This window comes from Tenrec ecaudatus, chromosome 2 (genome assembly GCF_050624435.1).
Source record: "Tenrec ecaudatus isolate mTenEca1 chromosome 2, mTenEca1.hap1, whole genome shotgun sequence".
NCBI lineage: Eukaryota > Metazoa > Chordata > Mammalia > Afrosoricida > Tenrecidae > Tenrec > Tenrec ecaudatus.
The window spans coordinates 167998368-168013856 of record NC_134531.1 but is presented as its reverse complement, the minus strand read 5'-3'; the positions used below and the strand labels follow the sequence as shown (position 1 = coordinate 168013856).

The 15489-nt window shown below is 45.8% G+C and overlaps 1 protein-coding gene across 1 annotated transcript in view; it reads right to left on the bottom strand.

Moving 5' to 3' along the window:
- Positions 1–1333: 1333 nt before the first annotated feature.
- Positions 1334–15489, bottom strand: part of ITK (IL2 inducible T cell kinase) — a 78752-nt gene continuing 64596 nt past the window's right edge. The window contains exons 12-17 of the mRNA XM_075541889.1: positions 14199–14370; positions 12305–12521; positions 11089–11153; positions 10881–10999; positions 6837–6994; positions 1334–1515 (exon numbers count right to left, since the gene is read on the bottom strand). Coding sequence (XP_075398004.1) covers positions 1444–1515; positions 6837–6994; positions 10881–10999; positions 11089–11153; positions 12305–12521; positions 14199–14370 — 803 coding nt within the window. The 3' untranslated portion in view covers positions 1334–1443. The remainder of the gene's footprint in view (positions 1516–6836; positions 6995–10880; positions 11000–11088; positions 11154–12304; positions 12522–14198; positions 14371–15489) is intronic.

The window sequence follows — 15489 nt, the reverse complement described above, 5'->3', positions numbered from 1 at the left end:
CTTGCCGGTGGGGCGCTATTGATGCCTCTATGGCTTTCTGTGACGGCCTTCTTGCTGCTGTCTTCATGGGCTCTGAAATCCCTTCGACTCTCAGTCAGAGGAAATGTTGAGCAGAGAAAAAGACTACTCCATGGCCGTGGGTTTGGCGTTCTTGATACTGCCCGCAGGTGTCCTGACTCTCCATTCTGTTATCTGTAAAATCAGAGTAGCCATGCTACCTCTCACAGGTGGTGTGTGAACACACTGAGGCGCTGCATTGAGAGCCCAGAGTTCGGCATGTATGTGCTAGGCATGTTTAAGTGCTCAATCAACAAGAGGCACCTTTGTGCACCTTGGGAGCACCACATCTTACTTTCCACCAACATTAAGAGCCGACTCCTTGTTCCTCTCCTAGAGTTGTGGGAGGCTTGGATTCTCAAATGCAAAATCAGAAAACCTCAGGGCACATTTCTCCACAAGGAGGCTGCACTGACTGGCACAATGGCGCACTGTGGGTGCACATGGGGTGTTATCTAGAGAGAGTGCTGGTTTCTGGAGGCCAAGTCCTTAGTCAAGAGTCAGTATTCCAAGTAAGCATTTCTGGGATCCTGCAGGGCAGCTCTGTGTAGGAAGGAGGGATGTCATCTGCCTCATTTGGTACTAAAGGCGAGGGTCACAGTGCTAACGATCTTAGGTCTATTTTTCCTCTTTTTAAAAAACAAAGCTAGTTCATTCCTTGACGATATCTCACTTCTTGTATATTCTTACCCAGATGGTAGGTAGCCAACACTCTTGACTGTGAAATTTGAATTATTCACCCCAATCCCTCCAGGTTCCCCTCCAAGGAGACAGAGGGCAGGCCACCCTCATGAACCCTGGTGAAGTTGCTTCGTAGCATATCAGACCTCAGATGTGAGAGACTCTTCCGTCATCCTCTATGGCAGGAAGTGGTGGCTGACAGCGTCACGGCATAGAGATCACATTTTCTTACTTGATTAACCCATCCATACCCCTAGAAAAAGCCATGCCCTGCTGCCCTTTCCCCCCACACCGTCAGTGCCTGTGTTGCTGGATCCAGATAAGAGTTGTGTCATCCTGTGCACTAAGGACCAGGTTTAAAATAATAACTCAGAATCCTGTCCCACTCTCTCACTTTCACTAAGAACAGTGCAAGAGATGCTGTCTGAAGCTTTCAGATGGAAGCATGTACACCCCATGTGACAAGAGGTTAGAGGGAGGGCAGGGACATGGCTGCTCTTCTGGCTCAGCTCCCAGCTCAGTGGCAGACCCCTCCTGCCTGTGGCCCAGCGCCAGCCACTGTCCGGGTGCTGCATCCACGGCAGCGCAGGGAGGGCACTACAGGCCGTGTTGTCCTGGGCAGGAGGAAGAGTTAATGCTCTGTGGAGGGAGGACTTCCCTCCCCCATTCAGGATCTGCAGCCTGAGTCCTGGCACCAAGCCACAGCTAAAGTCCTGACTCCGCGATTTCAGCCAGTTGACCCAACAGGCTGGAGAAGGGTGGCCGGTCTTCTGGTTTCTGGAAGGGAAGAAAGGGCTCCGTGAGTTCATTTCTTTCTGTGTCGGAGTAAACCTAAGGTGAACCAGCGTTCAATAGCAACCCTCTGCTGGTTCTGAGCTGCACCCCCATATATATTGTGCTCAGGGCATTAGCTTCTACATGGTATTACTAGGCTTCAGACTCTGGAATCAGAAAGTCTGGTTTTGAATCTCAGTTTTACCATACATTGCTCAACCTCTTTGGATTTCAGTATTATCATCTGTACAATGGGAAGAGCAGTTCTAACCTCCTAATGCTGTTGCAAGAAAAAAAATAAGATCAGGCATAAAGGCACATCATAAAAATAAGTACTGACTTCTTGGCCTACCAAGACTTGAGGATGCTATTCCTGCTCAGAGCACATAGTGCACAAAGAGGACTATATGGCCGGCCCCACTACGAGACACGACATCCCTCGGTGACCCATAGCCCTGCAGAGGACAACACTGGAGACACAGTGTGGGAATTGAGCCCAATCTGACCCCAGCACACTGAGGCAAAACCCTAAAGGTGTTCACCAGAACAGCAAGGAGAACAGAGTAACAAAGTCCCCAGGGAATACCAAAAATAGACTTTGGGGCCAGGGCATGGCACCCCATCAGCCTCGACCAGAAAACACTCCCAAAGGTCAACAAACAGACCTTGAACTATTTACAAGCTGTTCTTGTTTTTGCCATTTTTTGTTCTTATTGTTTTGTATTGTTTTCTTTTGTTGCTTTGTTTTGCTCCATCTTGTTTTGCTGCATATTATTATCTCTGCAGATAATATCTTATCTAGATAAGATAGGCTGGATAAACAATCTGGAGGAGAAAACAATGGGACTGATGGTTCTGGGGGGACTGGTAGAGGGGGAGGTAGGGGAAAGGAAGTGGTCTTTACAAACCCAGGGACAAGGGAACAACAAGTAATCCAAAATCCGAGGCAAGGAGGGTGTAAAAGGCATGGAAGGGCTTGATCAAGGGCAATATAACCGAGAGGAGTTACTGAAACCCAAATGAAGGCTGAGCATGATAGTGGGACAAGAGGGAAATAAAAGGAAATAGAGGAAAGAACTAGGAGGCAAGGGCATTTATAGAGGTCTAAATACAGGCATGAACATATGTAAATATGTTTATATATGATGATGGGGAAATAGATCTATGTGCATATATTTATAGGTTTAGTATTAAGGTAACAGGTGGACATTGGAGCTCCACTCAAGTACTCCCTCAATGCAAGAACACTTTGTTCAATTAAAGTGACATTCCATGATGCTCACCTTTCCAACACAAATGCTGAAGACCAAGTAGGTGCATAGCAAATGTGGTTAAGAAAGCTGATGGTGCCCGGCTAACAAAATATATAGCATCTGGGGTCTTAAAGGCTTGAAGATAAACAAGCAGCCATGTAGCTGAGAAGCAACAAAGCCCACATGGAAGAAGCACACCAGCCTGTGTGATCATGAGGTGTCAAAGTGTCAGGTATCAGTCATCAAAGAACAAAAAATCATATCGTTGTGAATGAAGGGGGTGTAGGCAACTGGACATCCCTTTACTAAAGGGTCGCGGGAGGAGATGAGCCAGTCAGGGTGCAGTGATGAAACATACAACTTTCCTCTAGTTCTTTAGTGCTTCCTCCCCCGCACCCCCCTCTCCCCCCACTATCATGATCCCAGTTCTATCTTACAAATATGGCTAGACCAGAGGATGTACACTGGTACAGACAGGAACTGGAAACACAGGGAATCCAGGACAGATGAACCCCTCAGGACCAGTGGTGGTAATTGTGATACCCGGAGGGTGGAGGGAAGGTGGGGTAGAAAGGGACAACAGATTCCAAGGATCTATATATAACCTCCTCCCTGTGGGATGGACAACAGAAAAGTGGGTGAAGGGAGACATCAGACAATGTAAGACATGACAAAATAATAATTTATAAATTACCAAGGGTTCATGGGGATGGGGGCAGGGAGGGGAAAATGAGGAGCTGATACCAAGGGCTCAAGTAGAAAGCAAATGTTTTGAGAATGATAATGGCAACAAATGTACAAATGTGCTTGATACAATGAATGTATGTATGTATTGTGATGAGTTGTACGAACCCCCAATAAAATGATTTAAAGTAAGGTACTAAAAAATAACTAACAGGTATATAGTTAATAAAATAGAAATAGGAGCTACATGAGGAAGATGTTTCCATTCTGATGAAAGAAAGATCTGAATAAATGGGATTCTTTTTTTTAACAACTGTTGAGGGTGGGGATTATTTCATAGACAATATGACTTATTAGTGTTATGGATTGAGTTGTATCCTCACAAAATATGGGTTTTATACCCCAGGTGAAGCTTGGGGAAAATTTAGTGTATTATTTTTATTAATTTCCTATGACAATATCACATTTCATATATTATTTCTTATGCTATCACAATGAACTCATATAAATATCAATGTTTGCAGTTAAAAATAACTAAATAAAATATTTCATAACCTGGATAAATGCCAGGCCATGTGAAGATTGCCCAGGAGCTAAAAGATGAAGATTTTCCTTTTGAGGTGACACAGAGAGAGACCTCCTCCCTGAGAGCCTGCACCCTGAGTCAGACTTGCAGGCTTCTAAACTACACGACAATAGATGTCTGCTTGTAAACCACCCATTTGTGGAATTTCTGCAGAAACAGTCCTAGAAAGCTAAGGCAAGTTGTAAGATGTCAATCAATTCTTCCCAACTCAATTTGCAGAGTCAGTGCAATCTCAGTCAAACTCCTAGTCAGTTATATTGTAGCTATAGAGAAACAGAGGTGAAACTCTATATGGAAAACCAAGAGACCTCGACAGCCAACTGAGTACAAAGGAAGGAAGCTTGAGGACTGACATCAGCTGATGCCAAGACTTAGAATCAAGACTGTGTTTAACAAACGAACCGAAAAGCCGACCAGTGGGATAGGCTAGAAAGCCCAGAAGCAGGCCCATCCAATGGAGTCAACTGGACAAAAGTAATACCATGGCCAAAGGGTCACAGTTGTGCTGACACAACTGGACAGCACACTCCCCACCCCTTCAACAAAAGAAGAAAATATTTTATTTATTTTAAACTACAAACATTGATATTTATGTATGCTCATTACAGTAGCATAATAACATAATATATGACTGTGGAAAATTAATAAAAAATAATACAGTAAAATTTCCCCCAAGCTTCATCTTTCTTCCTTGTTGTGGCTACTGAGTAGAACGGTTGACCTGTGGTGAGCAGCCCACCCCAGTCCGCCACCAGAGCTCCTTGGTCCCATGCGCCATCAGGGAATTAAAAATGAATACAGCAATGAGATGTCACGGCATGCTTATTAGAATAGCTACAATTCAACGCACAGGCAAGACCCGCTGTAGATCCATGGACATCCCCACTCGCTGCGACCAGAAATGCAAATGGTACAGTCTCTTTGGAAGAGCGCCTGATGGTTTCTCACACAGCTAAATGTAGTCTGACCATCCAATTCAGCAATCGGGCTTCTAGTTCTCTACCACTCTGAGTTGAAAACCTTAAATCCACATAAAACCCTCACCCAAAGGGGTAAAGTTCACGGCAACTTTACATATGATTACTCCAAAGTGGAAGCACCCAAGAAATGGTTCTCAAGCCACAAAAAGACATGGAGGAACCTTCCATGCATGTTGCTAAGTGAAAAGGTCACGGAGCCCTGGTGACTTAATGGTTAAATGCTGGGCAGCTAACTGAAGTTCCAAACCGCCAGCTGACTTGTGGGAGAACGATGGGACTTGCCACAAAGAGCTAGTCTCAGAAACTCACAGGGGCAAGCCTCTCCTGCCCGATAGCCCGGCTGCAAGTCACCATTGGCTCAACGGCAGGGAGAAATGAAGTCAGGTTGAAAAGGCAACATACTGCATGTTTCCAAGGATATCATGTCCTGTAAAAGGCACAAGGATGGAGATGGCAAAGAGATGCGTGGTTCCCTGGGGCAGAAGGGAAAGGAGAGAAAAATAACTAAGGGAATTTTAAGGCTGGGCAATTATTCTATAAGATAATGGGATGGTGAATATGTAGCATTATGTATTTGTCGAAACCCTGAGACTTATCAAAGCATACTTGAAAGTGAGCCTTAAAGTACAGGCAATAATTAATTAGTAATTATGCATGCATATTGGCTCATGAATGATAACAAATGCACCCCACTAATACATGTCAATCAGAGAAAATTGTATGGTGGTGAGGGAGGAGAACTCTACCTTATGTACAATTTTCTGTATATCAAAATTTCTAAAGAACAAAATCTACTAATGAAAAATAAACATCGGAAGATGGGAAAAAAGTGTTAAATCCATGTCAACTATTATTATTATTAAGGAGCCCTTGCAGGACAGTGGGTTACACGTTGTGAAGCCAACCTCAAGGCCAGGACCAGTTTGTTCCCTGGGAGAAAGGTGAGAAATAAAGACCCCCTAAAGACTGACCCAAGATATGTCTAAGGACAGGGAAAGCTGGGGCAAAGCACAAGTGTCCTGGGCTTTCTCAATTTCACCTCATTGCCCTTCAGTGGCAAGAATTTTAATTCTTTCGGCAACATTGCTGGAATGTACAGTTGTCTACAGGTCATCTAAGACACATGCTGAAGCAGCTTGTGGCACAATTCACATGACATCCTAGTCAGGGCTTGACTGAGCCACATAGGCGCGTACAGAGTAATTAGCTCCCTATGCTGAATCCCCAGCACTGAGAACAGTGTCTGATGCACACTGGGCTCTCAATATAGCTTTGTCGAACCAATACAACGAACTTTAATTTAGACATTTTAATATAATCACAGCACAAGTGAGTGTTTCCCAACTAATAGAAACAATTTGGTGGACTTCTTACTGATTTTATGATGTCATGGATAAGAGAAAGAGCTCTTAGGAAATTAGGCTGTGTTTGTGGCGTATGACGATGCAGTCAATATACAATTGAGGATTACTATTCGCAACAGAGAATCTCTTTTGTCAATCGACCCTCACCGTCATTTTTCTGCTAGCCTTGGTGGCATAGTGGGTTACTCATCGGGCCACTCACTGCAAGGTCAGCAGTTGGAAACCCCAGTCATTACTTGGGAAAAAGGAGAGACCATCTATGTCATACAGAAGTACCATCTCAGAAACCCAGAGGCAGTACTGTCCTGTCCCGTAGGGTCCATATGAGTTGGAATCCACTCGAAGGCAGTGAGTTTGGTTTTGGGTTTGACTGTCTCTATTAACAGCGTTCATGGCTCCAGAGAAAGGACTGAAGTCGTCAACTATGTTGCAGAGGGAAACCGCCACCTCCACGCACCTCTTTCCAGCAGTGGTTCATGATCTGGTAGATATTCGAGGAGGCCAGCCGGGGCTTGTATAACCGAAATCCCGTATTGATATCTTCCACCACCTCAAAGTTGCTGCGGTTTTCATATGGGATCTTGCCTTCACTGAAGACTTCCCACATCAGCACACCTACGAGAGATGGAGAGGACAAAGTCCACAGGTAACAAAGCAACCACCCACTAGAAATTACAGACTCCTTGCCTAGGATCCAAGCTCCTACCTCCAGGAAGTACCTGAAGTCCACCGGAAGCTGACAATGCCTCTCTTGTGCCTACAGACCTGAGGTTTCCTAACCTTCTTGGTGATGAAGCAATTTCTAGCTCACCGTTTTGTTAAACTAACTCCAATGCCTATGACTGACACTGCAGGAAGTAACCTCAAATGCCTACAAAGATGGTCTCCATCAACAGAGTGAAGCAGTTAACTGGGGACAGAGTGGCAAGGAGGGTGGAAAATGGGGGATCCAAAGCGCTTAGAATGACAGGTGGGACTCTGTTCCAGCAAGGTTAAGACATGCGGAAGAAAGGTGAGGGGTTGTCACCCTTCAAATTTTTCAAATGGAAGTCCAACATTGAGTTTTAGGACATGGATTTCACTGTGGGCCATTAACTTGACTTTAGGACACCATTAACTTGAATTTTAAGAGCTTAACTTCGTGTGTAGGACATCATGTTTGGTGAAGCAGAAGGGCAGGGAGAAAGAGGAAGGCTCTTGACAAGGGGGATTGCCACAGGGGCTGCACGAATGGGCTCACTCATGAGAACACTGGTGAGGCTGGTGCAGGACCGAGGGGGTTGCCTCCTTCTGTGCATGAGATTGCTGTGAGTGAGAACAGACTCCACCGCACCTAACAACAACAACAAGAGAGCGAGCAAACCACACAGCCAGGCTGCCCGCGTTTGCCCTCTGATGGAATCCCCTTCTGCCCTCAGTCGGCATGGCTTTGTTGCATGCCGATACAGCCACAGGATGTCGGAGTGAGAGGAGAGCTTCTAGTGGTTCCCAGGGCAAATGCCGTACAACTTGAGGACAGAGTTTCCCAAAGTAAAGATCTGCATTAAAAAGTCCCCTCGAGAGTTTGTTTAAATGGCGGATTCCTGGATCTCAAGCCAAACTCAATCAAAGTCTCTAGGAAGTCTTCTGAGGTACCCTGGGAATTTGGGAATTTCAAAACTTGACTGCTAACAAGGCTCCCAAAGAGAAGTGCAAGTTAGGGAAAATGGTTGAGTGCTCAGTTCCTAATCAGAAGTTTGGTTGTTCAAATCCACGCAGCACTGCCTTGGAAGAAAGGTTGGTGATCTACTTCCAGAATGGCACAGCCATTGACAACCCTGTGGGGTACAATTCTGCTCGGACACACGTGGGATTGCCATGAGTCAGAATGGACAGCACCTGGTTTTGTCTTGATTCTGAGCATCCTCAGATGGCAGGATTTCTAGTGGAATTTATTTGAAAGATCGGATTCTGCTACTGAAAGGTGGGGGAAAGGGGAGAAGGTTTGAAAACAATTGCTTTGATACGAACCTTCTAATATATATATTCCATGCATAGACGAAATACTGAATAAAGAGGGCACCTGACTTGCTTCAACGAACACAGCCCCAGTGGGCAAAAAACCCTGCAAATGCCTGGTTTGAAATGCAATGGCTTTGAGACCAGGGTGAAATGCTCAGGCCACCCAGGTTTCTGCTTCTCACACTCTGCTCACGGAACTCACTCTTGGCCACCCTCATCTTTGAACTCTCTCCAAATGACACGACCTCAGCAAGAACAAGCTTCATCCTGACCCCCTTGTAAGAGGCAACAGATGACCCCCTTCATCCTGACCCCCTTGTAAGAGGCAACAGATGACCCCCTTCATCCTGACCCCCTTGTAAGAGGCAACAGATGACCCCCTTCATCCTGACCCCCTTGTAAGAGGCAACAGCGAACTCCCAAGTCAACTCTCTGTGGTGAAACACACTCCGCTCAGAACAGGAGGTGAGCGTGTCAGAATAGCCATTCTTGGACATCTCTCTTGTTAGTTCCCTGCTCCTCTGCTGGGCTCAGTGTGACTACCATCACCTCCCCACCCCCACTAAGAGATGACTGTGAACTAGCATAGCTGTGACCTTCCTAGGCACCGAGGAAGGAAAGTTTTCTGAAATGTTGTTAGTGCACTTTCATTTCTTCCAAGTGCGTTCAGGAACTTAAAATCGAGTGCCTTGGGGCAGTGGGCGCCTTCAGCACTTGATCAAAGAGCCTTGTGATGCTTGCGGAAGCAAGGCAGAGGCCCGCTAGTCATATGGCTCAGAAGTCAGGAGCCCACGTGGGGCACGCTTGTGGGTGCGGCTAAGAGGCTGCCCTGATCAAAGAATTGTATTCTGCATTGTTCTGATCTTGAACTGTAATCTCTAAACTTTCTAATAAACCCCCAAATCATGGGGGATGAGGAGAACAAGGAAAAGTCTCTTGATGAAAAGAGGATGTGAAACAGAACTTTCACATCTCTGGGAACCCAGACTCTTCTCACTTTGGGGAATCACTGCCCTGGTGAAATCGTTAAGTCACAAACCAAAGCTATCCCCTGAAGTCATTTTTAAACCCAATAGTTTAGCTTAACTAGAAAAGAATGTCTACCTTAAGCATGTGCTCCTTTGTAGAATAACCTGCATCAGATCACAGTGAGAACTGTAATTTGAAAAGTTAGATGAAGGCTTAGAAGGCAGTGAGCTTGTGTTGATAGCCATGAAACAATTAGGAGGAGGACAGCAGGGCGGTGGGGGGATTGGGGCGGTGGTGGCGGCACAACTTGACGAATGTAACCAATGCCACAGAACTGGACATGCAGAAATTGTTGAATCAACACAAGGTTTGTTGTGTGTATCTTATTTGTTTTTCAAAAAGCTACTATGGCCCTTGTATCATGTTTTGTTTCTTAAAGCCCACCATTTCCAAGAGGCCTTCGAAAACTATGCTATAAGCAGACTTGCCCCCACCTCCCACTGCAATCACTTGGCTTCATTCACGGCATTTAGTTTATATCAGTAGTTGGAATTGAGTCAATGGCAACTATTCTTTGTTTTTAAATACTTTATCTTCCACATTGATTCGTCCCATGATTGCTATCATATTGCCTCACATCCCCCATGAATAAATTTCCACTTCAAAAGTTTGTTCTTTTCCCAGCAACACTTCAGCCACAACACGCCCCACCCCCCTGCCCTGCATTTAGGAGAACCACTTGTCAGTCCATGTCAATGATGAGCTCATGTGTGTTAGACAGGGATTTACATATAACCTCCTCCCTGGGACGTGGACAACAGAAAAGTAAGTGAAGGGTGACGTCGAACAGTGTAAGATAAGACAAAATAATAATTTATAAATTATCAAGGGTTCTTGAGGGTGGGGAAGTGGAGAGGGAGGGGGAAAAATGAGGAGCTGATGCTAACAGCTTAAGCGGAGAGCAAATTAATGATGAGGGCAATGATTGTACAAATGTGTTTTACACAATTGATGTATGTATGGATTGTGATAAGAGCTGTATGAGCCCCCAATAAAATGATTCAAAAAAATAGAACTGCATTCCATATGGATTTCAGTGGCTGATATTTGGGAAGTAGACCACCAGGTCTTTCTTCTGAAATCCCCCTGGATGGACTCCAACCTGGAGCCTCTTGATTAGCAGCACCACACAGGGACAAGGATGCTCAATGAGTGGTGGAAGGAAGGAATAAAACATGTCTTGAGGGTTACCTGCGGGAATGCTCCACTGAACAAGCCATGGTCCCTGACTCTGAAGAGTTCACGTTCGAATCTCCTGATTCTCCCTAGCTCTGGACCTCACAGAAGAACCCACCAGAATCCTACCTAAATGCCTGCTTTTCTTTGCAGCCTCGTTTCAAACATTTCCAAGAGTGAATATGATCTGGAGAGCTCTTTCATAGTCAACAGAGTGGTTAGACACGCTTACCACCAAGCAGTGAGGGTTGGAAGAATCGCCATAGTTGACAAAGGAAACAGAGATGACTCTTACCAAATGACCACACATCCGACTTGCTGCTGTAGCGGCTGAAGGAGAACACCTCCGGGGAGGCCCACTTCACCGGGAACTTGGTGCCTGTGGAGCTGGTGTACTGATCATCGAGGACAAACCTGGGAGCAGAGTGCAAGGAGAGGGTCAGGATGGCCGGGCGCCTGGGTCCCATTCCTGAGACAGTGTTGACACCACACCCCCTTCCTACCTTGTCATCCCAAAGTCAGACACTTTGATGACTTGGTTTTCTCCCACCAGGCAGTTTCGGGCAGCCTGGAGAGGAGACAGAAAAATAAAAGCAAAAGGAAATGTGTTGGTGGATAATCAACAATTAGGGAGTCCCCTGTAATCACCGTCCTTGGCTTTTCCATGTGCTGTCGTACAAGGGCCCCGAGAAGCTTACAAACATTAATTAAGCTTCCCAAGCACCTCTTAAAAGTGAGTTGGGAAGTTGGTTGTATAAATATCCTTTGTCGGGATGAGTATGTTTGTTCTTCTATCTGTATTTCTGAGTTCCTTATCAAGGTATTGTCTAACCAATGATGCGCTCTGATGCAACTGGAGATCAGATATGTTAACATGAGGCAAGTTATGAGAGAAACTTGAAAAAAAATCAGAATGTTTAGAGGTTGATTTGCTTAAAACCATCTCTCTAGCTCTGTCCACAGAAGCTGCCTGGTTGAGCTCTCAGTGATAACCAACCCCCATGATTCTCAAACTTTGGCCCACTTATGAATGTGTCAAAGTATTCTTGAAACCTCCTCCCACCCTCACCTCAGGGATGCTGAGGATCACCTTGGGATCATGTGAATGTGATTCCGGCAGCTCTTGGGTAACACTTTGAGACAAATTGGGCTTGCCCATTCATTAGTAAGTGAGAACTGAGGTGCAGAGAGGATAAGGGGGAGGGTGCCGATCTGCTCCATTCTGGGAGGATGTCAACGGTGACTGAGCATGCAAAGGACTGTCCACAGTTAGAGACGGCACTGGAATTAGAGCTCAGATCTGAGTTCACATGCTACACTCTCCCAACAATCAGTTAACCAGAAGCCAGTGAGTCAACCCGACTCATGGGCACCCTATGTATGCAGAAGTAGACCTGGACTCTGTTGGGCTTTCAGTGGCTGATTTTTCACAAATGATCCTCAGGCTTCCCTTCCTGCCCCTAGTGGACTCGAACCTCCACCCTTTCAGTTAGTGACCAACTACAAGAATGACTTACATCACCAGGGACTTTATGCTTTCCCACTCGACCTTTCCACAGTGTGTTGAGGAAGAACACCATACAGGGGTAAGGAAGACAGGCGGTCTGTGACTTGCTATATGCGACTGCAACCTCAGCCTTGTTATCTCTGCTTCTCCTTGGGTCCTGCCCCTTCATCCTGGACCTGGGTGTGTGTGCCCTGCACCCCATATCCTCTTACCAGGTCTCTGTGGATGACACATGCATCTTCCAGGTAGGCCATGCCTTCACACACATCCAAGCACATGCCCAGTAGGGTGTCTGCCGCAAAGACCCCTCGCTGATTGCGCAGGTAATCTGACAGGCAGCCGTGCTCCATGAACTCAAACACCAGGCAGATGGGGGCCTGCTCGAGGCACACCCCATAGAGCTGGACCAGCTTGGGGTGAGACAGTTTCCTAAAGAAAAAAGGTAAAGGATGCGATGACCAAGCCTCATCTCTTCAGAGTGCTGAACACATCATGGCAGTCTGGTACCCAGTACTTATTCCATCTAATTCCTGGTTGGTTTAGAAAATCGAGTGCCCCAGATGAAAGCAACACACATCTGATGTGTTCACCAAAATTTCCAAATTGAGGAAGTGGTCTGGTGCTTTGTGTTGCACCAGACTAATCAGCAATGGAAAGAAAAATGACCTTTTCTATTTAAGCCTTTCCAATGTCTTCTTGAGGGCCTAGCTGAAGTGAGCATATAATGTAACATGCAAACTGGGAGAGTTTTCAGAAAGAAAGGGGATGTGATCAAGAAGATTTCTGGACAAGGGCATCCGCTGGGCCCAGGAGGTGTGGTCTCTGTAGAGATAAGAAACAGAAGAGGGAACATGGCATCTGTAGGGCGGTTCCCTTCCAGGCTGAGTCATAGGTCGACATCTCGTCTGTAGGATGGGGGTAGTGGCAATGGTGTATCTTACAGGGTGGAGTGAAGAACAGATTGGACTACTGGTCCTCAGTTGAGGGTCAATTTGTCCTACAGAGGTCAGCTAGCAATGTCTGAAGACATTTCTGGTTGCCACAACTGGGAGGGAGACGTGCTCTTGGAACCTGGAGGGTATAGGCCGAGGATACCGTTGATGTCCTCTAAGACATGGGACAGTAAAGGCTTATCCAGTCCCAAATGTCAGTAATGTTGAGGTTGAGAAGAATCTGAATTTGACCTAAGGAGCGACGGTTTCTGAGAAGAGTGCTGTAACTGTAAAATCTTATCCAACTGTGATTATTATTGCCCTCACTCAGGAACACTGAAGGTTCAAACTCCATCAGCTCTGCAGGAGCAAGAGGAGGCAGTGTGTGTCCATGACGTTTACAGCCTCAGAAACCCCGCAGAGCAGTTCTACTCTATCCTATAGGGTCGCTGGGAGTTGGATAAACTCAAAGGCATATCAGATGCACCAACAACCAATATATTTTTAAACTGTTCTACATTTTTGGCTTCTACAACCATTCCTAGACATTACTCATTCAACAACTATTAATTAGCAAGTCACTATGTGCCAAATACTTACTAGATGCCAGTGATGTGATAATAATAATAAGACAGACAAGCTCCTGCCCTCGTGGAGCTTACATTCTAAAAGGAACCAGGCTACAAAAAGTAAACATAGTCTAAAACCAAAAACAATAAAACAACAACAAAACAAATCACCACCACCACCACCACCAACACACACACACACACACACACACACACAGAGAGAGAGAGAGAGAGAGCCAGGCAATCCCCTATAGTGTGGTGAGAAGTGACAGTGTGCTCTGAGAAAGCCCTGGACAAGAGGTGACATCTGGACTGAGACTTGGCTCCAAAGATGTCAAAAAGTCAGCTGGGTGTGTGTGTGAGGGTGGGCAGAGGCCATTGTGGGTTGGCATGTCTGTGCCAGAGGGTGGGGCTTAAGGAAATGGTGAGACCAGACCCCGGAGGTCCTTGTAGATCAAGATAGGAAGTTTTGCTCTGTGCTTTGGGAGGCCACTGCTGGGTTCTGAGTAGGGAGGAGGCACAGTCTGGAATTAGCATGACCAAGAGCACTTCGAAGAGCAAGCCCCCTGCAAGGCATCTTGCTAGTCCTTGTTTTGACCACTCACATCATGACTTCGGCCTCCTCTATGAAGTCTTCTTCTGACATGGCTCCTTCCTGAATGGTTTTGATAGCCACCTTGTCCTTGTTGAGCCAGTAGCCGAGATGCACCAACCCAAACTGCCCGCTGCCGATCTCCTGCACAAATGTGAGCTCCGAGGGATCGAGCACCCACTTCCCTGAAAGAAAGAGGTGGTTTTCCAGGGCTGCCAAACAGTAGATAGCAGACAGGCGGCCCCCCAGGGACTGCAAACCTCCTACACAGAATGATACAATTTCAGTCTTTTGTTAATACGAACTCATGACGAGGAATGGCATAAGCTCCAGACCTATAAACTCATTGTCATCGAGTCAGTTGTGACACACATCAGCCCTATGAGGCAGAAGGGAACTACCCTCCCAACAGGACAGTAGTTCTCAACCTTCCTAAGGCCACAACCCTTTAATACAGGTCCTCATGTTGTGGTGACCACCCTCCCAACCATAAAATTATTTTCATTGCTACTTCATAACTGTAATTTTGCTACTGTTATAAATCAGGTGACCACTGTGAAAGGGTCATTCAACCCCTTGTGGGTCGTTACCCACAGGTTGAGAACCGCTGTTGTAGGGCTTTCGGGGTCACCATCTTTATGGAAGCCCCTTGTCCCCTGTTCTTCTCATGGCATAGGACGTGCATATGAAACTTTGAAAAAAATATGTTTGTGATGTTATAGGCAAAGGGGAAGGAGGGAAACATTAATCAAGGTAATTTAAGCTCAGAGAAAGGGTTCCTATAAGATCACAGTCATTATTTTTACCTGATTGAATTTTTTCACATTTGGACCATTTCATTTGAGGTGTGGATTCCGGCATGCTAGTCATCCACCTATTACTACCCTGGTCTGAGGGGTCACACAAGGAAGAAAGGACAGTAGAGACCGATTTCAATGCTTTTGTGGCACATGAGCTAGTTTTAAACCAACCAGCAAAAATTCGATGACGTAAAATAAGTTTCTGAATCCCTTAACCAAAACAGAGCATCCACTGTGCACACAGTAATCTGCTGGACATTCGAAGGGTAGGAAGGACATGGACTCTGAAAGCGTTTGTCCAGAGGTACAAGCTAGCACAGTGGCTGGCAAATAGCAGGCTCTCAACAACAAAAAATGTTTTCATCAGCACAATGAGCGGGTTATCTCTGGGATAGCGTTCAGCATAAACACATAAACATTCTACAGCTATTAGAATAAGCTTATTGTCATAAAGAACCTATTGATCCTTAGTCTAAAACCCTTCATCTAACACATGAACAGCCA